Source organism: Biomphalaria glabrata, chromosome 3, assembly GCF_947242115.1.
Source record: "Biomphalaria glabrata chromosome 3, xgBioGlab47.1, whole genome shotgun sequence".
NCBI lineage: Eukaryota > Metazoa > Mollusca > Gastropoda > Planorbidae > Biomphalaria > Biomphalaria glabrata.
The window spans coordinates 52,966,501-52,993,344 of record NC_074713.1 but is presented as its reverse complement, the minus strand read 5'-3'; the positions used below and the strand labels follow the sequence as shown (position 1 = coordinate 52,993,344).

The 26,844-nt window shown below is 34.7% G+C and overlaps 1 protein-coding gene across 5 annotated transcripts in view; it reads right to left on the bottom strand.

Moving 5' to 3' along the window:
• LOC106072146 (exportin-5-like) overlaps nucleotides 1–26,844 on the bottom strand; it is a 66,965-nt gene that overhangs the window by 36,385 nt on the left and 3,736 nt on the right. For all 5 annotated transcript variants that reach the window (XR_008776822.1, XM_056022638.1, XM_056022642.1 and 2 more), the window contains exons 4-17: nucleotides 25,700–25,772; nucleotides 24,871–25,008; nucleotides 23,241–23,423; nucleotides 20,597–20,788; nucleotides 19,775–19,851; nucleotides 18,979–19,078; nucleotides 17,963–18,046; nucleotides 7,866–7,991; nucleotides 7,184–7,274; nucleotides 6,920–7,048; nucleotides 5,456–5,625; nucleotides 2,553–2,648; nucleotides 848–979; nucleotides 360–466 (exon numbers count right to left, since the gene is read on the bottom strand). Coding sequence is in view for 4 of the 5 variants with exons in the window: in XM_056022638.1 (XP_055878613.1) it covers nucleotides 360–466; nucleotides 848–979; nucleotides 2,553–2,648; nucleotides 5,456–5,625; nucleotides 6,920–7,048; nucleotides 7,184–7,274; nucleotides 7,866–7,991; nucleotides 17,963–18,046; nucleotides 18,979–19,078; nucleotides 19,775–19,851; nucleotides 20,597–20,788; nucleotides 23,241–23,423; nucleotides 24,871–25,008; nucleotides 25,700–25,772 (1,698 nt within the window). In the remaining variant the exon portion in view is untranslated. The remainder of the gene's footprint in view (nucleotides 1–359; nucleotides 467–847; nucleotides 980–2,552; nucleotides 2,649–5,455; nucleotides 5,626–6,919; nucleotides 7,049–7,183; nucleotides 7,275–7,865; nucleotides 7,992–17,962; nucleotides 18,047–18,978; nucleotides 19,079–19,774; nucleotides 19,852–20,596; nucleotides 20,789–23,240; nucleotides 23,424–24,870; nucleotides 25,009–25,699; nucleotides 25,773–26,844) is intronic.

The window sequence follows — 26,844 nt, the reverse complement described above, 5'->3', positions numbered from 1 at the left end:
ACACATAAAAAGTAACATTTAACTGACCACACTACAAACTGCTACACATAAAAAGTAACATTTAACTGACCACACTACAAACTGCTACACATAAAAAGTAACATTTAACTGACCACACTACAAACTGCTACACATAAAAAGTAACATTTAACTGACCACACTACAAACTGCTACACATAAAAAGTAACATTTAACTGACCACACTACAAACTGCTACACATAAAAAGTAACATTTAACTGACCACACTAAAACTAATTTAAAAAAACAACTGAATAAATATTTTTTTAACCACAGGATTCTAAAAGGAACAAAAATTACTATTTGCAATAACTATTATGTAAAGCGCATAAGCAAATACCTGACAATTATAAGTGCTTCTATTAGTATAATTTTTTCCATTTGACTTAGCTGCTCTCTGTCACTATCTAGCTGTTTCACGCTGTCATACAAGTGACGGAACTCAGGCTGAAAATTTGTATTAGTCAAATTTAAACATCGACAAAAAGCAAATTCTGTTTAACGCTTTCTCTCAGTAATTATTTTCCTCGTTCCGACAGAATTATTCATTTTGCTCATTTGTATTTCGCTATCCTGTTATGATTAAACTTCAACAACAATTTTTTTGGTGGATATCAGAAAATGTTATACTTGGTATTGAATTATAGGGAAATGCATGCTCTTTTTACACAGCACAAATTAAAGTTTATAAATTTAAAAATCAATTTAGTTTAATGGGGGTCAAACCAACGTTTGGCATAGTCAATTAGAAGAGAAAGAGTTAAACAATAATAATCTACTTTGCGATAATTATCTCTGTAAATGAAGCGAAAAAAAAACTATGCTCACCAACAAAAGGCCAGGATAGTTTTTGCAAATCTTGACCAGAACAGAGCAGGCATGAACTCGTACGTTCTTCACAGCCTGAGATCTGGTGGACTTGGTCTGTCCAGGCAGATTGAAGACCACTGCTCCAAAGATCTAGTCAGATGAATGAGTAAACATCTTCAATCATAAATTTATCATTCTATAAAAATCTGTGAGAATATTTCAATTCTTTTTTTGTATTGACAGCAGTGTTCTTCTTCTTCTTCTTCTTCATCGTTCTCATTGTTATGTTGGAGTGTTCATATGACTAGACCAATACATGAGATGAACTGCGCAGTGGTTTCCAAATCAGGGAGCTCTCCATATAGCTTTCTTTCTATTGGGGTGATTTGGGGCCAGTGTCTTATACGGGCCTCTTGGTAAAGAGAGCAGTTTTGGAGGGCGTGGTCGGGATTTTCTGGTGATACTCCACATGGGCAGATTTCACTGGTTCCAATTTTGAGCTTCCGGTACATGTGTGGTAGCTGGGGCACGGAGGAAGTTAAATGTATGCATTATTTTTCATTACAATTGTAGGCCACTGAATGTTTTGCTTGCGCCTCTGCCAGCTTTCTCCATAACATCACAAACCTACAGCTCATGCAGAAAGTTGTACCCAATTTCACGGATATATATATATATTTACATACATATTTAATCCACATTGGAGATTCCCATCTATGGCAGTTAAGTGTAAATAGCTTGCTATTTGGTGAATCCAGTGTACAAAAAATAGGTAAAGTTGATTAGCTTTGTGAAGGTGAAAGATAAGTTTGGTGCACAGTTTAGCACTGTCAAATCAAGTTTGTATGCTCTTTCATTTGAAGCACATAATAATGGTTATTATTTAGTTTGCAGCAATGATCTATTAATTTGGCATCATTGACATTGTTTAGAATTGAAAATTTATTGTGAAAATCTCCAAAAATGGTAAAAATGTGTGGTAATGTTAAATGTAAAAAAAAAAAGCCAAATATAAAAAATCCTTGTCTAAAAAATGTCAATGAATAATTGTACGAAGTTTCAGCTTGATCAGAGCAATGGGTGTGGGAGAAATAACATGTACACACTTTTTACCAGGCAGACAGAGTGAGTTGATGTAAGCTTTGCAAAAATAGACTAAAACTACTTTCTGCATCAAAAGACAATGTAGCATGTTGAATGAGATAATCATTTACATGTAATTATCTAATATAAGCTGTGCTTTTTATATGGCTCTTTTTTTTTTAATTTAAATGTAATGAACTGTGCCAGGAAATTATCAAATATATTACTATATAATTAGACTATTTTCTCTGCTATTAGGAGAATACTGCGCCATGGAAATTATCAAATATATTACTATATAATTAGACTATTTTCTCTGCTATTAGGAGAATACTGCGCCAGGAAATTATCAAATATATTACTATATAATTAGACTATTTTCTCTGCTATTAGGAGAAAACTGCGCCAGGAAATTATCAAATATATTACTATATAATTAGACTATTTTCTCTGCTATTAGGAGAATAAGAGAAAAGGCTATTAGTTAACTTTGTATTTATATTTCTTTAATGTTCTGTGAAGCATACTGATGGAAAACTAACTTCCTAAAGGATGATAATGCTATTAATTATTCTGATTAAAATAAAGAGTTGTTTTTTTTCTGAACCAAACGAAAACTGGTCACAAATTGTGTCCTTACCTTTTCTAAGACTTGGGGAAGTGTCTGCGGTGTATAATTTAAAAAGGGAAACAAGCCTGAGAGGCAGGACAACACTGCTGACAGGATTAACGGGTCCTGAAGAGAAGATGAAGCAAAATTGAAAAAATAGATATATGTACCGACATTTCCATAGATATAGTAGAAATACACATTTTCAAAGTTTATTAATGGACTATTTATAATTTTATACTTTTATTGGTATATGAGTAATTATGGTTCATTGCCAGGTTACACATTAACAAAAAAAAAAAAAAAGTAAAGTTCCTCTTTCAGACCTTGCTATCTATAGGGCAGATGTTTCTGTGGTCCACGGTTAATAAGGGTGCCATGAGGGCAGAACAATGACCAACTACCTGTACTTTTCCCCAACTAATGTCAGTTACCCATTAAAGCTGGGTGGACTCAGAGGCGCCCTGAGATCCCAAAATAAGAATTCCCAATCTTCACCAGGATTCAAACCCGGGACCTTCAGTTTGGAAGCCAAGTGCTATACCGCTCAGCTACAGCGCCTCTCAAATATGACTAAACATGCTGGTTTATTCTCAACCAACAATCATTCAAATGAGCTTAATAGAATAAAAGGAATGTAAATCAGATGTGCAACTTAAGTTCTGGTGAAAGGAAGCAAAATATTAAAAAAAAGAGATCATATCACAATCTAAGTAAAGTATCCCTTTCAGGCCTTACCATCTATAGGGCACATGATATAAAAGTTATCTGTTTCTATGGACATGGTAAACAAGGGTGTCATGTGAAAAGCACAACGACATACCACCTTAACTTTTCTCAACTAATGCCAGGTACCCATTAGGGAGTTGTGTAGACTTAGAAGCATCCTAAAAATCTCGAAACTCAAAATCCTAAACTAATGGAAAGAGTGGTGAACATCAGACTCATTTGGATTCATGAGTCAGTAATCTCCTTACTGAAACCCAAGCTGGCTTTAGAAAAAGTAGTAGATCATCAGAGGAACCAAATCATCTTCATCACACAGGAGATTGAAGCTGGCTTTAGAAAAAGTAGTAGATCAACAGAGGAACCAAATCATCTTCATCACACAGGAGATTGAAGCTGGCTTTAGAAAAAGTAGTAGATCAACAGAGGAACCAAATCATCTTCATCACACAGGAGATTGAAGCTGGCTTTAGAAAAAGTAGTAGATCAACAGAGGAACCAAATCATCTTCATCACACAGGAGATTGAAGCTGGCTTTAGAAAAAGTAGTAGATCAACAGAGGAACCAAATCATCTTCATCACACAGGAGATTGAAGCTGGCTTTAGAAAAAGTAGTAGATCAACAGAGGACCAAATCATCATCATCACACAGGAGATTGAAGCTGGCTTTAGAAAAAGTAGTAGATCAACAGAGGACCAAATCATCATCATCACACAGGAGATTGAAGCTGGCTTTAGAAAAAGTAGTAGATCAACAGAGGAACCAAATCATCTTCATCACACAGGAGTTTGAAGCTGGCTTTAGAAAAAGTAGTAGATCAACAGAGGAACCAAATCATCTTCATCACACAGGAGATTGAAGCTGGCTTTAGAAAAAGTAGTAGATCAACAGAGGAACCAAATCATCTTCATCACACAGGAGATTGAAGCTGGCTTTAGAAAAAGTAGTAGATCAACAGAGGAACCAAATCATCTTCATCACACAGGAGATTGAAGCTGGCTTTAGAAAAAGTAGTAGATCAACAGAGGAACCAAATCATCTTCATCACACAGGAGATTGAAGCTGGCTTTAGAAAAAGTAGTAGATCAACAGAGGAACCAAATCATCTTCATCACACAGGAGTTTGAAGATTGATCTCAAGGATAGAAGCCCATAACAATTGTCTAGGTTGACTTAGAGAAAGCATTCAATAAAGTCTGGGAACAAGGTCTTTTACTGAAGTTAATAGACCATCATATATCCCACAGAATGTACAACTGGATAAAAGAATATCTGAACCATTGAAAAGCTTTGGTCTGCAAGCAAAGGAAAAGAAGTCACACAGTGGGCATAAAAAAATGCCAATCCCCAAAGGAGCTCTGCCCCCAACACTGTTCCTAATATACACTAACGATCTAAGCTAGAACTACCAAGAGAAATGAAAAGCAGCATGCATGCAGCATGCATTAAACATGCATATAGGCCAGACCAAGTAAAACAAAGGACATTAGCTAATGAAGACCTTTGGCCCTAATGTCCTTTGTTGTTCTTTTTTACTAAATGTCAGGACTAGCAAAACTAGCCCTTGTGGAGCATCATCAGAGAATGCTGACCATGTCCTTCAAAGCTGCATACTCTGTCAAGAGGCCCAAACAAGACTCTGGCTCAAAAACCATCCTATAGAACAAAAACTATATGGAGAACTGCCTGATCTGGAAACTACTGCGCAGTTCATCTCAGATATAGGATTACTGCTCTGAACCCTCCAACATGAAAAAATCCAACCAGAGAAGCCAAGAAATTTACCACTCAGCCATCATGCTCCATCTTACTAAATTAACTAAATTTAAGATTTTTTTTAACAAACTGACAATAGAATTGTTTTGCCATAAATTATAAAACATCATAAATAATTGAATTTAAAAAATCTGTTAATTTGAAAATTAAATTCTTTTGTCAAGTTGTTCATAATGATTAAAATCAGCTACTAACAATAGAATATCATATCACTAATTAAAAGTTGGCTGCCTGGTGATGGGGTATGTCGTTCTGATTTCTCGATGGTCCTGAGTTCATACCTTGCCCGCTGCCATGCTCCGTCATCCGGCAGTTTTGGACTAGGAAGTAAATTATCTTCAACTCTGAAGGAACATCCAAAACATGTATACCATTTTACGTCAAAGATGAAATTTGTAAGCACCCCACTTCTCTATGGGGCCACTATACCTGCATCTGGTAGGCCAGTGCTTTATGCAGTAGATCTATTCCTTCCTGTACAAATGACTTATCGCCATCCCCAACAAAGAGTTTAGACATGACAGCCTCCAAGAACACACTGCAGGCATCCCAAGATATGAATGAAGGAGAGCTCAGGTTACATATGCCCCTGTCAGCATCTAGTGAGAGGAAAGATTAAACATCATATATTAGTAATAAAAAGTACAAGTAGAACTATGTCAAAGAGTTTAGACATGACAGCCTCCAAGAACACACTGCAGACATCCCAAGATATGAATGAAGGAGAGCTCAGGTTACATATGCCCCTGTCAGCATCTAGTGAAAGGAAAAATTAAAAGTCATATCATTCATAATACAAAGTAGAAGTAGAACTATGTCAGTGATGATACAAATATTAAGTTAATACTGTTAAATCTCTGCTCCTAAGCTGGTGCGCACCAGTGCACCGTTCAAGAGATGTGATAAACACAGAGACAAGATGGTGGACAGTTCATTCCGGCTAAGTAGATGAAGAAGCAGAACTTGGGATAGTGAACCCTGTAGAAACATTAAGACATAGGTGGCAACAGTGAGCCTTGTATGTTAGTGGAAGGCAGTGGCGGCGACAGGTCAGATCTAGATGAACTCATAGCCAGCATAGACATTTGTGTCCATTTTGATCATCTCACATCTTTTATCGCAAGAAATAAACATCACGTCACCTTGGTCCTGTAGAGCTTCGTTGATTTGCCTGACGTAGATTTACTACAATACTAATAAGCATTAGGGTTAGGATTAGGGGTTAGCTGCTGTTCTAAAAGCTTCAGGAATGGTGGAGAGAGCGGTGCAGATAAAAGAGGAGAACAATAAGTGGACAACAATTTTGACAAAACTTAAATCCACTCTCTCTGTCTGGCTTGCATTTCTCCCACTCCCAAAATCTTGCAGAATTTTTTCTTCTACCTCACAAAACAAGAATCAACCCAAAAAAATTAACCAATTAGTTAATTAATTATTGATAATTAATTATTTTGTTGTTTGTTTTTTTTTAAAGGGAAAGAAATTGTACTCGAAAGATGTGGTGGTATAAGTTGAATGAGTTCTCTTAAGGAGGCTTGAGCCCTGAATTCGAATTCACGTTGTACAACTTTTTTTTTTATTCACTTAAAAAGTGATCCTGGTAAACATAACAAGATACCCTCTTCTTGGCCCTCCCCCCCCCCCCCCTTTACCAACTGGTCCAGACAAGATCATAGCACATTGAGAAAGCTAAAAGCATGAAAGTGCGCTTAACAAAAATAATTGATGAAATTTTTCTAATCACACAGATCTATAAATGTTAGTCTAGATCTATTACTAATTTAATTCCATGACTGATCCAAACTATTTGACACAATTACACATATTATAATATATAAATTTTCTATGTATTTTTAAAAGTATTTTTAATGTTTTTCTTATTTTTCAATTTACCTGCTCCTGTTCCTATATCAATTGGTTTATTCAGCAGCTCTGTCAACCAAGCTGAGGCCACAGAAAATGTCAACTTGGGAACCATCAAAGTCAGAGTACGAATCGATTCTACCACTGAGACTCTCAGACCTAAACAAAAGGCAATGTGACAGTGTGAAAGGCAACTAGGAGCAGATAACTCAGTCTGAAAAAAACTGGCTAAATACAAAATTTTTTCAGACTGTCTATAAAATAGAAAGATAAAATGAATTAAGGAACACATACAGGAAAGGACAGCATTGAACTCCTCGTCTGTATCAAACTCAAGCCTGGAGTAGTCACAGCTCACTGAGTTGGAGTGACTAGGAAAACCAACCTACAAATAAAAATAATATTTTGACCATAAACAGAATGTCAGATATTCAAGACATACAAAAAAAAAAAAAAAAGGTCATTCAAATAATTAGAAGAAAGAATTGAAAATGAAAAAATAAACAAAAAACAATAATGTTCAAATACAATTGGGCCTATATATGGCTATAAAAATAATAATAATAATAATAATAAAAAAGGTAATTCAAATAATTAGAAAAAAAGAATTTAAAATGAAAAAAAAAAAAACCCAATAATGTTCAAATACATTTGGGTCTATATATGGCTATAAAAGTAATAAAAAAAAAAAGTAAAGTTCCCCTTTCAGACCTTATGATCTATGGGGCAGATGATGTAAAAGTCATCTGTTTCTATGGCTAACGGTTAATGAGGGTGTCATGTGGCCAGCACAACCACCGACCGCCTTTAATTTTCCCTTACTAATGTCAGGTACCTATTAAACCCTGAAATTAAAAATCCTAGGCTTCACCAGGATTCAAACCCAGGACCCCCGGTTAAGAAGCCAAGCCCTTTACCGTTCAGCCACCGCGCCTCCGTTACTATCGAAAGAGAAAACAAAAAATAGAGAGCTTACTTTATGTAGGCAAACAGTCCCACACTGAATCAACATTGGCAGCACTGACTGAAAGACTGGGTCTTTGGACGCTATCGGATGACGTAGAAATATCAACCACATGGTGTAGATCATCTGACGAAGACTCTGATACATGGTGGAATATTAAAATACTTTGTAATATATTTCTCCAATATTTCTTCAAAATAATGTGAATAATTTATACAACATTCACTGTAGTTCAGAAACAAAAATTAGAATATTTTTTAAAACTATTAAATACTGCTAAACCCAATTCCACTGGAATTTCATTAAACGTTATCTAAAAAAACATAGAAAATCAAATGCCAACTAAATACATATCAAACAAAATAAATTGAAGAAGCTTTGTAAACAAAAGGAAAACCTATATAGATAATTTAAAGAAACAAAGGCAGAAAGAGTTTATAAAAAAGTGGATTAAAATTAAACACCTAACCTAAAAAATGAGCAGACAGCTGCAGAGTGAATACATAAACGATGTAATATCTAAGGATAACAACAAAAACCTATGGTCTTACATTAAGTCTATGAAAATGGAAACAGGAGAAGACAACTTAACACACAATGATAATGAAACCAAAGCTAACATCCTAAATAAATACTTTGCATCGGCATTCTCAGCCCGAGGAGACAAAGACATATTACTTAATTTGAACCAAGTAGACAACATAGGAGATGTAGAAGCATAAGAAAAGGGGATCAAAAAACTATCAGGGAACATTAAACTGAATAAAGCATTGGGAAAAGGTTGGAACAGACTTAATGGAGATCCAAGGGAGAACAAACTTGATCACTACTTCTCAAATTGGATCGAAGCTGACTTACTGACAACGTCAACCTCAGCCTAGGTTATTAGAAAACTGAAAGCTCATTTCACCAGAGTCCCTAAACTCCTAATCTATGACATTAAACATCTCACAAATTCCCAATATTTACTAACAGATGGAACATATCGCACATCAGGTCCAATCCTGGACACCCCAAAGCTAACAGACAAGCTGAGCCCGCAGTAAAAACAATTAAAAAAAATGATGAGGAAGACGATCAGAACTTGAAATGATCAATATGAAGCCTGGCTGGAACTAAACACACCTAAACAGGAAAGTGGCTACAGCTCAACCCAGTTGTGTTTGAGCAGAATGCTGCCGTCACTACTACGGCAGAATAAACCTGATGTGATAAGAGAGCATGAGACCTGCCAAGGCTGAATGCTGACCAAAATGTGTATTTCCGGAGTCCAGGAAACACAAATTAGCAGCCTGGCAAAATCATCAAGAGAAAAAGAGAGCAGTCATAAACAGTCAAGAAACAGAGAGCAGTCATAAACAGTCAAGAAACAGAGAGCAGTCATACACAGTCAAGAAACAGAGAGCAGTCATACACAGTCAGGAAACAGAGAGCAGTCATACACAGTCAAGAAACAGAGAGCAGTCATACACAGTCAAGAAACAGTGCATCATGAATGTCCCTTACTCTTGACATCTTTTCAGATGACAAAGTAATAATGCCTGAGGCAACCCTGGAAGCCTCATCCAGGGACATAGCACCTCAACAACCTGCCTCAAAGTCCAGCATTGGCCCTGATGGGACTCAACCATTGGCTCACGGAACAGAGCCTATTGTAAGAAGGAGTGGGTGAATGAGAGCCAAGCCTAAGTGGCATAAGGACTATGACATGAGCACGTGGTGACAACCCCCTCAGTTACTTGCTATATCTTTATTGACATTCTATATATTTTGCTATATTTATATATATGATATTCTATCATAGTATTTCCTATTTATACATGTTAACTGTATACCTTTTCAAAATGTTATCTATGTATATGGTATTGCTTCATTGTATGCGTATAGGTTATTGTCAATAATGTATCTCAGTTTGTGTTGTAAAAACAATGTTTCTACAGTGTGTCTTGCTGTGTTTGATTGCTGTGGTAAACGTCTAGTCGATAGAAAGGGAAGGATGTTGATACATGATATATTTGAGTTATGTTCGTTTGTCCTTATTAGTTATGTGTCCTTTGTTGTGAACAGGGAGTTCTGCCCAAGATGGTGTGATATGATACATGAATTAAATGTGTATGGCCCAAATTCTACGTGTTGTTTTGATACTTCAATACTAATTAAAAAAATGGTATTCCAGCTAGATTACTCAAAGATTTAAGCAATGAGCTTGTACCAGTGTTCAGAATACTTTTTCAGGCATCTTTTAACCAGCGCAGAGTAACAAGGGACTCAAAAACTAACGTCACTCCCCTATTCAAAAAAGGAGAAAAATCTGACACACCAATCTACAGACCAGTATCACTAACCAGCATCACATGTAAAATCCTAGAACATATATGTAGCAACATCATAAACCACTTAGAAAAACATAATGTCCTACATACCAACATGGCTTTAGGAAATGTAGATCATGTGAAACACAACTAATAGGACTAAATGCTGATTTTTCAAAAGGTGTAGATAATAGTGAGCAAATCTTATGCTACCTTATTCGATTTTTCCAAGGGTTTTGACAAAGTTCACCACCATAGTTTGCTTAAAAAATTAAAATATTTTGGCATTGATGGTTCATTACATCAATGGATTCAGGATTTTCTGATAGGGAAAAAACAAAAGGAAATAATAAATGGCTTTAAATCTACACCAATAACAATAAACTTAGGTGTACCTCAAGGAACAGTCTTAGGTCCACTACTATTTTTAATTTACATAAACTATTTACCGAATTGCATTAGTTCAGGAACAGAAGTAAGATTAATTGCAGATGATTGCATAATATATAGAACAATAAAAACAACGCAAGACACAGATATTTTACAAAGAGAATTAGATGAATTACAGAAATGGGAATCAAATTGGAGCATGTCTTTCCACCCAGAAAAATATCAGTTATTAAAAGTAACAAAAAACAAAAACAAATAATTACCACTTATCTTATTCATGGTAAACCAGAAACACAGACTAAAAACGCAAAATACGTAGGTGTTATAATAAATGAAAAACTATCATGGAATACCCATATTGATGAAACTATTAAAAAATCAAACAAAGCATTAGGGTTTATTAAAAGAAATTTCTATAAATCAAATAAGAACATAAAACTAAAATGTTATTTAACCTTGGTTAGGTCAATAATAGAATATGCATGCATCCACTGTTTTGGACCCCTTAACTCAAGAAAACATTAAAAAACTGGAACAGACACAAAATAGAGCAGTGAGATTCATAACAAACGAATTTTCCCATTCGATTAGAGTAACAGCTTTAGTAAAATCACTAAATTTAGAAAGCCTTCAAGATAGAAGACTCAAAAGTTAATTTTCACATTTTTAGGCAGATGTACTTCTCTACTGAATTAATTATGACTAGTTGATAAAATAATTGGTCAGTTTGTTTTATTCACATGTTTTGGGGGAGAATGAATAATTGTCAAAATTTCACAATGATCTGAGAAAAATAATGTGTACAACATTTTCACCAGACAGACAGACAGACAGACAGATACAACGAGTTGACATAAGCTTTGTAGATATGATTTATCAATAAATTTTACAACAGCTACGACCAAAATAGAGGATTAGGGATTAAACGATATCTCTCCATACAACCATGTGATTGTAAGGCACTTTTGTGGACATACACAGGGGTAGTAGGTAGTGAATAATTGGACAAGTAACAACATGTATTGTACATAAGCTAAAAAAAAGGTCCACACATCTAACAATTGAGCGGTACTTTTTTTTTATGGTGATGCTTTCATTTGGGTGACTGGTTAAGGTTAGGGTGGGGTTTCTCAGCTTTTTTTGCTTCTGACATCAGTTGTAGAGCTATTTACATCCTAGGAATCCTTGGGATTTTTCTCTCTTTTCTTTGCCTCTTTATTTGACTTTAAAAATTTTTTTTTTTTTCGCTTTTATTAGTAAAAAGGGGGACAATTTATGTAGTTACAATTTAAAATAAATAAATTATAATGTGATGAAGCATGGAGCTGAACATAGTAACATAAGGGTTGTCCTAGTATTTAATCGTAATAAGTTTCACCATACATGATATCACTATTTCAGGTACAAATGATTAAAGGAACAAATAACATTGTGTTTATATGACAGAAACCCAAGACACTTACAAATTATTTAAAAATTAATCCTACGAGAAAATTAACCTTTAATTTGATAGCAACTTGAACTGTAATGACCCAATTTTTTAAATTAAATACATGTTAATCTAAATAGATAGTGCCTCTACTTTGAATAAGTTATTGCTTCTTGGGTGATACTTTTTTTTTTAGAACTTAAATATTTTGTTCAACAATAAAAAATAGAACTGAATTCAGGATAAAACCATTTATTGGCCTTAGATGAGATGTTACTACAGTTGTATATGTCTCTTGATACATGATGTAGGCTTACCATTAATTAGCTAATGGTGATACCACTTAAGTCGGCTTACCATTAATTAGCTAATGGTGATACCACTTATGTCGGCTTACCATTAATTAGCTAATGGTGATACCACTTATGTTGGCTTACCATTAATTAGCTAATGGTGATACCACTTATGTCGGCTTACCATTAATTAGCTAATGGTGATAACACTTTGGGCACACAAATGTCATATTAACAATGGTTTATAATGGTGCAAACATTTCTTAATTTGCAAGTCTAAAGTGTTCAAAGCATTCAATTCAAAATGGTTCTAACTTGTGTGTATGTGTGTTCTGGTGTCTACCATACAAACTAATAGACTGAAACCAAATACAGACTTCTGTAAAGCAATGTGTATAAACATTTGCTTTCAGCTTGAAAACAGCATCACAATTAGGAACACAATACATGCACTCAAAATGTTGCACAGCTGACTGGAACCTTTTTTTTTCCATTCACTTCATGAAAAAAGAAAAGATTACTTTACAAAATAAAGTCAACAATCCAAAGACACATTTACAGAACAGTTCAATCCTCAGATATAAAGTCATCCAATGAACAGGAGCAAGGACTGGAATGAAGCCATTTTGTTGGTGAACCAAACTTAAACCAAAAAATAAAGCCCAGGAAATGTCAAATAAACAGGATGACTCTCTCAACTCATAAACAATAGCTCAAGAGATCTTGAGCACAGTAAACTTATCCAAACTAGAATCATTGTTTAATTGACAACATTTCAACTGGAGATTAAGAAGAATAGGCAGTAACAATCTAATCCTACATTTTATATACAAATGACCCCCTTAAATAAAAAGATGAAGCTTATGTTAATCTGCATAGAAAAATAAGGCATATGGCTATGTAATGTACAGTTTTTGTATTAATGACATGCTAAAACTTCAATTAAAAGTAGCTGGTTTATACATCACTAAAAATATTTCATGGACTATGATGATAAATTTAATAAACAGATGTTGGTATGTTTATGATTTGTTTCAAAGACCACACAACAAGCTCACACTAACCCTGCAGATGTATGGCTAAAGAACGCTAGTTGATTCATTGTACTAAAAATGATTATTTTTAACCAAAGATGTTTAGAAAAACCTAAGACTGCAATCAATTGAGATGCATCCTGTAACTTAAATAGAAGTTTTAAAAGCATCACAACATAACAATGGTCTACATATGTAGAAATACACCAAAAAAGACATTTATTTTATTAAGACTGTCAAATTCGTTAGTATAGAAAACAGTATCAAATATGGTCAACAATAAGTGTATTGAATAGATCAGTCAGTTAACTAGTATCCCTCCAACTTTCAACATGTATACACATCACAAAGATATTACAACAGGTAATATCACATCAAAGACTTTCCACTTGTACTCCTTCAGAAACAAATATTGCGGAAACAATGCACTACCAAACTGAGCTTGTGAACCAGTTCTATGCATGGAGATATGTACATCTAGAAGCCCAATGATGATAGTCTCACCAAAACCACTCACTCAGTTCCAACACAGATCTCATCTTAAGTGTCCCATAGTAATACAAATACAAGAAAGAAAACAGTTAGTGCTTGCATTATCAAGTTCTTCTCCTGGATCATTTGTAGTATTTTTTAAATTTACTATAAATGCTTACAAACTTTTACAATATTTTTGAAAGGTATATATAGCTAACTAAATATTTATAGTTTTGATTTTTTAAAGTGTAAAATTATTTATTAAAAAGGTAATAAATTAACCAAAAATTAGATATTAAAAATAGCCTCTCTTAAAAAAGTATGATACCCCATTTCATTTTAATTGTTACCTCCCTTAAAAAATATTCGCTGTGAAAACATATCCAGTAAATCAGGTATGTCAAACTCATGGAGGTGTATGAAGCCACATAAAAAACTTAATATGACCTGAAAGACCGCAGCCAAAAATCAGTTGGCAAACATAGCCTACTTGTATTATTTAAATTAGAAACAATACAATAGAATATATTATTAAAGAATACTTGTCCCTTAGTTAGCTATATATGTAGTACTATTTTGTTCATAAAAATTACTATGATTGATTACGCATTATTTTCATTATTTTCGTTGTCCTGATGCTTAACATCCTTTCTGGGATACTATTTTATTAAATGTCAGGTTGAAGCTTATTTGCCACTGACACTTTCATCACTGACAACAAATTTTGATCAGATAATCTCGAACGGTGTGGTGTTTTTGTAGCTATCATTATGGAAAAGAACTGCTCATGGAAATAAGTGCTTGCAAACATAGCTAGAATTCTGGCTGCAAATTTCGTTAATTCAACGTACCCTTCAGGTATGTAACTGTAACATTTTGGCCTAGCGACCTCTATATACTTGACTTCAACAAAGAATCTGACTGCCTTTCTATTAGCTCTAGTAGCACATTATCATCAGCATTTTTAGGGGCAAATGAAAATACAAACAACAAAAATTCTTGCTCATATGAAACTAAATCACCTAATCTAATAACAATTCCAGGAGTAGGACATATTTACCAAGCGTTGCAGCCGCATTAAATCTTTTTAGTTCCTGATACGTTGAGAAGTGAACAAGGTTTTCTCTTAATATTTGGTTTATCCACAGTTGTAACTTTGCTTGCCAAATCGACCATCAGCAGACAATGATTATGCCAGCACTGAATGTGGCAAAATATGCAGGTAATAGCTGGGGCTGCATAGCCATGGGAGATACTGTATTCCTCAATAATCTTTGGACTCGAAGACTAGCCTTACCTATATATATTTATAGCTTTGCTTGAAATCACTTTACATCATCACATGCAGTTGTCTTACCTTGACATTTCAAATTCAAGTCTTGCAGGTGACCAGTAAGATCAAATGCAAATGCCAAATCCTGAACCCATTGGTCAGTTTTAAAATGTTCAGCATGCTCACCCTTCTTGTTCAGAAACAATACAATGTCCTCACCCAGAGCCAAAAATCTCTTCAATACTTTATGACAGGTGAGCCAGTGTACTTCTATGTAGTAGGGAACACAATCAAATTCATGTTCAATGTCATCCTGATAAATTTGAAAATCTGCGATAATTGATAATGACTGAAACTGCTCTTAGCACATGTTGGAACTGGAATTGTTCTGCACATAATTCTTCCTGGTGAATAATTCACAGAAAATGAGCAAATTTAAAATTAGCATCAGTCTCTCTTATTTTAGTAAGCAGCTTTGCAACTACACCATTTCTAACCCCCATTAATGGTTGGTGCTCCATCCGTTGCTAGACTAGGTAGCTTTACCAAAGGTAAATTTGTACTGCTATATCTCCTCCTGTAATTTCCCCAAAACATCCTCGATTGTTGTGGTATTTCACATAGTACAGAGCTCAATGAGTTCCTCGTGCGTCTCAAAATTTCTGTCAAAGACCCTTATGAATATAGCCAACTGTGCTACATCAGTTGACTCATCAAGAGCCAATGAAAAGAATTCAAAATCAGCCATTTTGTTCTTTAATTGTTCAGGCAAGCTGACTGACATGTCTTTTATTCTATTTACTTGTGCAGCTTTAACGACACACTCATTAATAAAATTAACTTCACTAAATGATTAGCTATGGCTTTGACTGGCTGGCTTTCACTGCAGACACTCTCGTTTTTCAGTTTAACAAGTACTGTTTTTTGCCTTTTTAAACTATTTTATAATTAAAGTCATCCCTCCTTTTCCAGGTGAAAGCATCATACGCCTTCTAGTGATTAGTATAATGTTGTTTGAAATTGTACTCTTTGGGCACACTAATCCAGGAATTGAAGATTAAGCAGTGAATTTTATTTGATACCGATGTGAAGATATAATTGAGCTCTTTCATCTTTCTTAAAACAATCTATTTTCGACCTTAATTTTTCTTTTAGAAGAAGTTGCTGATGTTGTTACTGAATCTTTATCATTCTGGGAAATTAAATTGTCAGTTATCAAGTGTAAATTGTCTTAAGACCACAGACAGTACTGAATAAACTGAACATACAGGGGGCCTAGCAGTCACTAAAATAAAGTAGATTTACAATATTAATCACTGATAATTTTTCTGTAAGATTAACTCTAACATATTGGCTTATTTATGATGTGATTAAAATAAATTTATCAAAAATAATTTTTGCTTCCGAAAATCTTATCATTAAAGTATACTTAATTAGTTCAACGAAGTTGATTGTTATGTTTTATTATTATTTTTTATTTGTTTTTATTAAAGTAAATATTTTGCCTGAAATTTAGTGGTGACTGTTAAACGCTTAACCATTTGATAACTAGAGTTGCCGGGAGTCGCCGCTACTGGTTGACAACTAGAGTCGCCGGCACAAGCCAATTTTGGGTTGTTTCGTTTACGCACGCACTTCTAGTTTTTAAATAACTATTTATACCTTTACTAACTCTGACCTAGAAGAGCGATAGTGATGCTATTTTTAGGTGTTTATTTTGTATCTGCAGCATGTTGGAAAGAATTTTTATGATTTTTTTTTTTGCTAGCCTACAAAAATGGAACATATTTAAGCTTATGTGTAGGCTTTAATAGAATATGATTTTAATGGGAATATTAATGTTTCAGCTGTAGAATAAGGATATAATGATTGGGGAAAGTGATTTAGAGCCATTTGAGACCGATAGTAGTGAAAATGAATAAAAAATCGATGCTAGATCCAGGATTGAATATGTTAGATCTAGTCAAACGGGAGATTGGAAGGCAACTAAATATGACGTGATATTTTAATGTTTTTGAGCTCTGTAGGCATAATTATGACTTCATACATGATGTTAACCCTAGGTCTTTTTTTCTATTATAAAAAGAAGGTTTTTGTTAGGTTTTATTAGTTTTTTTCTGTGAATTTTGTCATAAAATTGATTTTTTTTAACTGATACAGAGTTATATCCCTTCTCTTAGGGATGGGGTAGATAGTTTCTGACAACTGCTTAGTGGTGAAAGGGTTAATAATTTGAGATTATTTTGATAATTCTTAAGGTGGCCAAACTAACAATAGATAACTATAAAACTTTCTATTTTTGGCTTGATGGTCATTCAACTTTTTTTATAAAAGAATTAAAAAGGCAATCACGGTAACATTCATATAGATACCCCTTCTTTCTCCCACAAGCCCTTTCCCAACAGGTCCAGACAAGAGATAGGATCATAGCATATTGAGAAAGCTAAAAGCATGAAATTACGCTAAAAAAAAAGTATTGGTAAAAATATTTTTAAATATTTTTTTTTAAATTTTTCTTGTTTTAAATTTCTAGATTGAGACTGAAATAATAAATTTAGTTTCCAAGCAAAATGATAGGAGGGCTACACAAGTGACAATGAATTTGATCAAAAATAAAAACAGATGTAGATAATTCTTAAAGATTTGGAGGCAACATTTCAAATGCATATCATTAAAGACTTAAATTCTACTATGCCATTGGTTTCCCTAGCTGATTCAGGCAACGCTTTCCATGGGACTTTGCTAAACCAAAGTTTATTTTATATTGTTGGACAGAGAATATTATGAAGATTATAAATGCAGGATTATAAAATGTGGAATAGTGTGAAAAGTATAAATGGGGACTCACAAAAATACAAATGCAATGCATTCATTTAAAACTACACAATATCAAAAGTTCTCTACCTGACTTGGGTGCTGGGTAAATGCTAACAATGCCTTGAGATACATCTCAAAATTTGGAGGTTGTCCGGTATCTTCTGAAGACCCCTAATACGAGACAAAAAAAATATCCGCCTTTAACAAATATAAACAGATTGTTTTTGAATTCTTCGTTTTGAAATATAATAATTTTTAAAAGCAATCTTATTTAATCCATTTTTTGGATATACATGATCTTGTTAATTGTTTTAAAAGTTGATTTCATGGTGTTGATATGCCAATGCCAGTGTCTGTCTTTAAGTTTACTTTGTTGCTTTTTAATTAATTAATTTTAATTTACTTTATACAAAACAAAACATTTTTTTCTACTTCATAATGTTTCGACTGAGACAGAAGAATTGAAAATGTCTTCTGCAATAGTACACTAAATATTTAGAATCATTTTATAATACACAAAATTTCAGCTTAATTTTCATTTTAAATGTGGTTTTTTAAATAGTTTTATTTCTCTGTAGCAATTTCAGATCTCTACTTTGAATATCATGCTTAACAATAAAAAGCCAATTGGTTTTAATCTTAAATGCACATACACTGTTTAAATTTTCATAATTTTATTGACAGTGGCCAAATTTCAATAAAAAAAATAATTTACCCTGTTTTTCAAATAATAAATTTTCCAAATATGACACAAAAAAAAAGACACTATTTAAGAATGTAAGTCAGGCACTTGATAGGAATCAGCAAGGAAAGTGGAAAGTGGGCAGATCCGAGCGAAGCTGATGATACTAGAATGACATAGGAGAAGATGAAGAAAGCTGCTTTGATGACAGAGGTGTGGTTGCAGCCCTATGCAGTAATGCTCCACTAGGGGGGTTCACAGGAACAAGTGAAGTCAAAGAATGCAGTAGATTACATAAAAATTTAAAGAAAAGCAAAAGTTTCTTAAACTATTGGTGCTAATTGATATTATATACATGTCCTTGATGACATTATCCTGTTTATGTTTAAAGATACTAGATTTCCAAAGAAATAAGAGTTACCCATAAGTAGCACAACTGTTTGCCAATCTCCAGTAGAATCTCACACAAACGTTTTAAAAATATGTAGTTGGTTGACTCTGTGATGTGTTCAGTGGCATTGCTGGGGGGAGAAAGGAATGGCGTGTTAGCACTAAAGTACTTATTTTTTTAATCATGTCATAATCATTCAAAGATTAATTAAAGCTATGCAATAATACCAGGTGAAGAAAGTTATTAGCAGTTGGAGAGTCTCTTCAATCAAGTGGCATTCTGATACACTTGATCCAACTATGCAATGGTTTTTAGGATTGAATTGGATTTTTGGCACAATACCGCAATGGTTTTTAGAGGGAATTTACTGTAATGCAAAAGGACTACATAAAAGTAAATTTCCCCTTTCAGACCTTGTGGTCTATAGGGCAGATGCTGTAAAGGTCATCTGTTCGTGGCCTATGGTTAACAAGCACAACGACCAACACCCTTTACTTTTCTCCAACTAAAATCAGATACCCATTAGAGCTGGGTGGACTCAGAGGCGCCCGAAGATTCTGAAATAAAAAAAACCTAGTCTTCATGAGGATTCAAACCCAGGTCCCTGGTTCAGAAGCCAAGCGCTTTACCACTCAGCCTCTGTGCCTCCTAGAGGACTACATAAACATCTCCTGTAATTTCTAGCAGGTGCTCTTTGACCCACTAAAGAGTCTTACGACTACCCAGCATTTACTTGGTCATTGTTGTGTTACTAATAACTGTACTCTCTAACAAAGGCCCTTTTCCAAAAGCCCTCATTCTATGGCCAACTAGATAATGAACTTACTTAGCAGCTTGTAACAATACTGTCATGGCTTCTTGACTAAATAAAACCATTATTGGCTTTCTCTCTGAGATTTTCCCCTAAACAGAAGAACAAATAAGTTTTAAAAAAATTAAATTTCTGTTTTTATAAAAAAAAAAAAAAGAAATAAGGAAGAACTAAGGGAGAAAGAGAATTTTATTCATTGTAACCAACAGCAACTTTTGTGTGACACTTGAGGCCTAACACACTGAGTTCCCTTCGAAGACAAATATTGCACCAATGGCTCAATGTTTCTAACTTAGGTCCGAGTAAAGTAAAGTAAAGTTTCCTTTTTCAGACCCTGTGGAATGATGTAAAGATCATCTGTTTCTGTGGCCTATGGTAAAGGAGGGTGTCATGTTGCCAACCGCCTTTACTCCCCCCAACTAATGTCAGGTACCCATTAGAGCTGGGTGGACTCAGAAGTGCCTAAAGATCCTGAAATTAAAAATCACAGTCTTCACCAGGATTCAAACCCGGGACCCCCGTTTTGGAAGCCAAGCTTTACCGCTCTTGCCAACAAGCTTCCTAGTGAATGTTTTAAAATGTTTAACAAGTTTCATCAGAAAGCTTTATGCATATCAAATTCAAAACAAATAGCCATAAACACTTTAAAATGTAGAAATAATAAATGAACAAAAAAAATGTAATTTGGTGATCCACTACGAGAGATAGAACCTTTCGGCCTATAAGAGATAAAAATGTACCTTTTGTCAAGAGATTGAAATCTTTCTATATACCTTTTGCCCTACATGAGAAAAATCTATTTTTGTCCTACAAAGACTTTAAGAGATAGAAATCTACCTTTCGTCCAACAATCAAAAGTAAGCATTCAGAGGCTCGGAGACACAAGTTCTTATCCAAGAGCAGAGAACTCAGGCGTGGAAGCAGATTGGCCTCAATGATGTGAGTGATGTTAATCCAGTCAACAAAGGCTGTTAGGGTGTCAAGGACACACAGACATATCTTACAGGACTTCTCAGCTTCAATGCCTGTCTGAAATAAAAAATGTAAACAAAACCCTTACATTCCTTAACATATATATTTCTAATTTTAGCAGCATTCTTTTCCTTTAACTCACAAGCTATAAGGCACCCTAAAAACAGTTTGGCTCTTAAAAGAATAATATCATAAACTGTAAAATGTTTTTGGTAACTCCAATGGTTTCGACAATTATTGCTATAACATGTGTCTTCATTTACAAATAAAGAATACATTTTCATTTTATTTTTCAATAATAAGTTAGTAATTATTCTGACCTAATTTTTCTGCACATTCATCCGAACCGGTCAAATTTTTTACTGGGTTTCTACGTGACATCAAAAATTCCCTAAATATCTCTTTGGCGTACATTGACCAGTTTCTTCGACGCATTTGGATACATAGTCTATTTACTTTTTTTGAGCGGTGTGTGTGTGTGTGTGTGCGTGTGTATAAAAAAAAAATTTTTTCTCAAGTTATCCTAATGATTTAGATCGGTATAACTATACTGGGTGGCTGCCTGGTCGTGCGGTTTGCGCGCTCGACTGTCGTTAGGATTTATCGACGGTCGAGGGTTCAAACCCTGCCCGCTCCCATCCCCCGTCGTCCTGCGGGAGGTTTGGACTAGGAGGTAAACTATCTTCAACTCTGAAGGAACATCCGAAACATGTAAAACATTTTACAAACATTTTTTTATCATAGTCTATGGACTAGGCCATCACTAAGCCTCACAGTTACAGTAAGAATGAAGAAATACAAATGGTTAGATCTAGATCCACAGTATTGTTGAGGGGAATGTTGTAGGATGTCCCTAAAAACAAAAATCTCATATAATCCCCCCCCCCCCGGCACTCCTTTTTTAGATGTGAAAAATGAACTGTCCTAATTTATTAAGCACACATGTTTCTAAGCATCTCAAAAATGATACGATGTTTGCTATTAGAACTTATTATGCAGAATTTAAATATATGTCAATAACTCAAATTTGAGTTTCCCCTTTAAGGTTTACAAGCAAGTGCAAGGTTTATGTACATGTTAATGGGAGTTTGATCATAAAACCAATAAAAAGTTTCATTTAGGAATTGTTTCGCTCTTATTACAGTTCATATTTTTAATTCAAGGCAATTAACAGATTTACTTCCTTGAAGAATGAACCACACAATAGATGGAAAAGAAAAGAAGCTAGAAAGTTGTTTTCTTACAGTCACTCGCACACATTTATGCATGCATACACACACCTATAAACAGGTGGTCCAAAAGTAGAAGAACAATACTTAGAATGACACAAGAATCGCAAGACAGATGACGCTTACTAAATGCTATCCTGACAAGACCAACTTCTAATCTTTCGACTCAGGACCGGACACAACAGAATGCGACAACACATGTACTGGAAGCTCAAAATTGGAACCAGTGAAATCTGCCCATGTGGAGTATCACCAGAGAATGCCGACTACGTCCTCCAAAACTGCTCTCTTTACCAAGAGGCCTGTATAAGACATTGGCCCCAAATCACCCCAATAGAAAGAAAACTATATGGAGAGCTCCCTGATTTGGAAACCACTGCGCAATTCATCTCATGTATTGGTCTAGTCATATGAACGCTCCAGCATAACAATGAGAATGATGAAGAAGAAATTTAGAATGAGGTTAAGTGATAAAACAAGGCGAGAAACAAGGGCACCCAAAGAGCACCTGGCGACGTGACAGACACTTTATTGTTTGGTTAAACCAGGAGTAAGATAGAAAGGATGGCCCAGGACGGGGGAACTAAGGAGATCTATTCTTGGTTGTTTGTCAAATGTTTTGCTTTCCATGTTTTAGAGATGAAGAAAATTTACTCCCTAGTCCAAACCTCCCGCTGGATGACAGGGGATGGGAGCGGGTAGGGTTTGAACCCTTTACCACCAATAAGTCCAAATGACAGTCCAGCGCACAAACTGCACGCCCAGTCAGGCCCATACTCTAATAGGGTTGATAGACTGTACGTTAATAAGTATGTGATAAAAAAAAAACAGTTTGAGAACCTGTGTTTACAAAATTTAAGTGTTTTTGTATTATTGCTTCCAATACAATTTATTTATCAATGTAATATCAATATAATTGTAGTAATGTAACTGTGTGCGTAAATCCAAATGGCAAATCATGAGATGTGTGAATAAGTCGTTGGACCAGCATGGCTACTATAAAGAGGTCAAATAGTTTGAATCCTGACTCCGAACGAGTTGTATTTGATGACCTCCTAAAAGAATCCCAGATACCAACTTCACCCCACATGTCCGTTAAAGAGATTGAGCAAGTTTATAGCATTATGAATGGGCTCTACAAAAGTGTTTTTTTTTTAAACAATGATCAATTTTATTATTAAAGTGTCCACTTACTTTTGAACTACCCTGAATATACAACAAAAGTAACAAACATATAAGATACATATATTACTCTCTATTGGTTGGAGTTAGTTTCTTACTTTTGATTTGTATTTGTCCAGATGTGCATTGAGAGTGAACATGAAGAAAGATGAAATTGACGACATTGCGCTGGTAAGTGCCTGCAATAGCTCTCGCCGTCTGGCATGAGGAAGGTTCTGGAATCTGACCACATCCTCTGTCAAGCGGAGCAGCGTCAGCAGAACTAACTCAGTCTGTGTTTCCTGAAAACATTGTTCACATAAAAATGACATTGGTCTCTCCCTTTGTTGTCTCGTAATTTTCTAATAGGACCTAACATCTTATCTAATTTCCTAATGGGATCCAGCATCTTATCTAATTTCCTAATAGGACCTAACATCCTATCTGATTTCCTAATGGGATCCAACATCTTATCTAATTTCCTAATGGGATCCAACATCCTATCTGATTTCCTAATGGGATCCAACATCTTATCTGATTTCCTAATGGGATGCAACATCTTATCTAATTTCCTAATGGGATGCAACATCTTATCTGATTTCCTAATGGGATGCAACATCTTATCTAATTTCCTAATGGGATCCAACATTATATCTGATTTCCTAATGGGATGCAACATCTTATCTAATTTCCTAATGGGATCCAACATCCTATCTGATTTCCTAATGGGATGCAACATCTTATCTAATTTCCTAATGGGATCCAACATCCTATCTGATTTCCTAATGGGATGCAACATCTTATCTGATTTCCTAATGGGATGCAACATCTTATCTGATTTCCTAATGGGATGCAACATCTTATCTAATTTCCTAATGGGATCCAACATCCTATCTGATTTCCTAATGGGATGCAACATCTTATCTGATTTCCTAATGGGATCCAACATCTTATCTAATTTCCTAATGGGATCCAACATCCTATCTGATTTCCTAATGGGATCCAACATCTTATCTGATTTCCTAATGGGATGCAACATCTTATCTAATTTCCTAATGGGATGCAACATCTTATCTCATTTCCTAATGGGATGCAACATCTTATCTAATTTCCTAATGGGATCCAACATTCTATCTCATTTCCTAATGGGATGCAACATCTTATCTTATTTCCTAATGGGATGCAAAACTAATTTGTTCAGAGGATCCAACATTTTATCTAAAGAATTCAAAGATGATAATTATATCCTAAGTGTATCCATGTGTCAATCTAGTCATGCATGTTAATTAAAGACTTAAATTCTTGTGTCATTGGTTTCCCTGGCTGATTCAGGCAACGCTTTCAATGCTCTAATGGGACTTTGATGAACCAAAGTTTATTTTATATTGTTGGACATAATTACTGATTGTCTTTACAAACAAGTTGAATGATTGTTATTGTTAAAAAAAAAAACAACAAATTCTTTGTTAATTTCCAGAATTTTTTTTTAAACTTTTAAAGACAAAAAAACATCACTAATATTTTGTTAGATGTACTTAAACCTTGTTAAGATATACCCAAATGGAAATGGATAATACTTCTAAAGTTACAAGGAAACAGATGAGTTTTTAATGTTCTTAAATTAGTAGGAAATCATGGGATTTTTTTTAAAACTTAGTAATTAAATGGCCTATTATATAGAATATAGCAGAAAACAAAAGATTTCAATAGTAAACAGAATAAAAAAGAAAACAATGTCAATGCCAGTACCCCGTTTCGACAGAGGACAGTGAAATCTGTAAAAAGATTTTCCCACAGCTGAGGCCACTCTCTTTTCATTAATTCAACTAATATTCTAGAAACACCATCTTTGATGTGCTGTTCTTCCTCCAGGATGTCCTTGGTGCCCTATGAAGATTATGTACATATTATAATTAAATGGTTTAAGAAAAGAAAACTTAGAATAATTTCAGATTCAACTCACAATTCAGCCGGTTTAATACATTCATATACATAAATTAAAAATGAAAAACTTAAAGTATTCAAATTAAAGAAACTAGATATCTTATATAGAATATATCTATCTAGACTGATTCAAACCACTCCAGTCACTCTAGTCCAGACCGAGATCTAGACTTATAAAGAACGCATCACAAATGAAGAAATCAAAAACAGTATCACAATAGCAATTGTGTCCTTATGATTGATAACATTCTGACCACTGTCAATAAAGTCCTATATCACAAGATCCAGAGGGCTTGCAAAGACCTTTCTGCAGGGAACAATTTCAGGTAAAAGAAGTAGAGGCAGACAAAAGAAGTGATGGGAAGACAAGATCAAAGAATGGACGATGCTACCAATGAAACAGAGTCTAATACTGGCAAAAGAGGAATGAAGAGGTGGTCAACAGATCACATGTTTTGCCGGTTCCAAAAGACTTAGGGAGAGGTGAAAGTTAATCCAACAGATCCCCGGACAGACGTTTTATCCCTCAGCTGAAACTCATACTAAATCTTTTCAAGTTGTGTTGTAAAATAGGTTTCAACTCATATGGTGCTTTAATTACATTTTAATCACTATTAAACACCAATAATCTCACCTGATCTACTAATTTGAATACATTTATCTTTAAGTCTGACTTGTCTGCTGGACTAGCTTCTTGCCACCGATACCTAACAAAAGAAAAGCATCATTTTTATTGGATGATGTATATTTCCTACATCTCTACTACTAAAAGTTCCCTTTCAGACCGTCTGGTCTTTAAGGCAGATATGGTGTAAAGGTCCTCTGTTTCTGTGGCTCATGGTTAGCAAGGATGTCATGTGGTCAGCACAACAACCAATTGCCTTTATCATTCCACAACTAATGTCAGGTATCCATTAGAGCTGGGCGGACTAGGAAGCGTCTTAAAATACTAGAATTCACCTAGATAGATGATTTTACATCATCCACACCAGTGATGCCCAACCTAATTCGTTCTGCGGGCCATTTTAATTTCCAACGCTCGTGTCGCGGGCCACATGATACAAAAAAGACATCAAATGTACCCTAAACTATTTGATGAGAAACTTGCACTAATTAAGTGAGACAGTGGAAGTTTAACTTTTTTTTTTATGCGTCGGAAAGTGACTTCATTTCTCTACTTTAAATATTTGCAACATTGTAGCTAGCCTAACCACCGACTAATTTTTATGTCTCTTTTTGGTAAATATCCTCATAAATCTTACAATGTCTAGGCGTAGTTTAACAGGCGCGGTTCAAACCAACAATGCCGTCATATTTGTTTCACAATGCCGTTTATATGTTGTTGTTTTTTAAAGTCACACTTTCTTTACAAATTAAATATGTTGGCTTATTATTATATTCCTGTTAGATTCTACATTCAAAGTTCCACAATTTTTAAAGGTTAATAGTGAGGGCCCTAAAGTAGGTAAAGATACATTTTCAACCTTTTTAATGAAAGAGGGATTTTCTACACTTTGTGCTGACGTTTTGGCGGGCCGGATAGAACCACGTCGATGTGGCCCGCGGGCCGTATTTTGGGCATCACTGATCCACACCATATATATATCGAATGATATGGGTATTTTACTCCTTCTCCATTACACCAGGATTCAAACCTGGAACCCCTCAGTTCAGAAATCAAGCATTTTACCACTCAGCCACCTCGCCTCCAATTTATACTAACTAGATGAGCCTAATTAAATGTAGAATTCTGTCACTACCAAACACAAAACAGTTAGC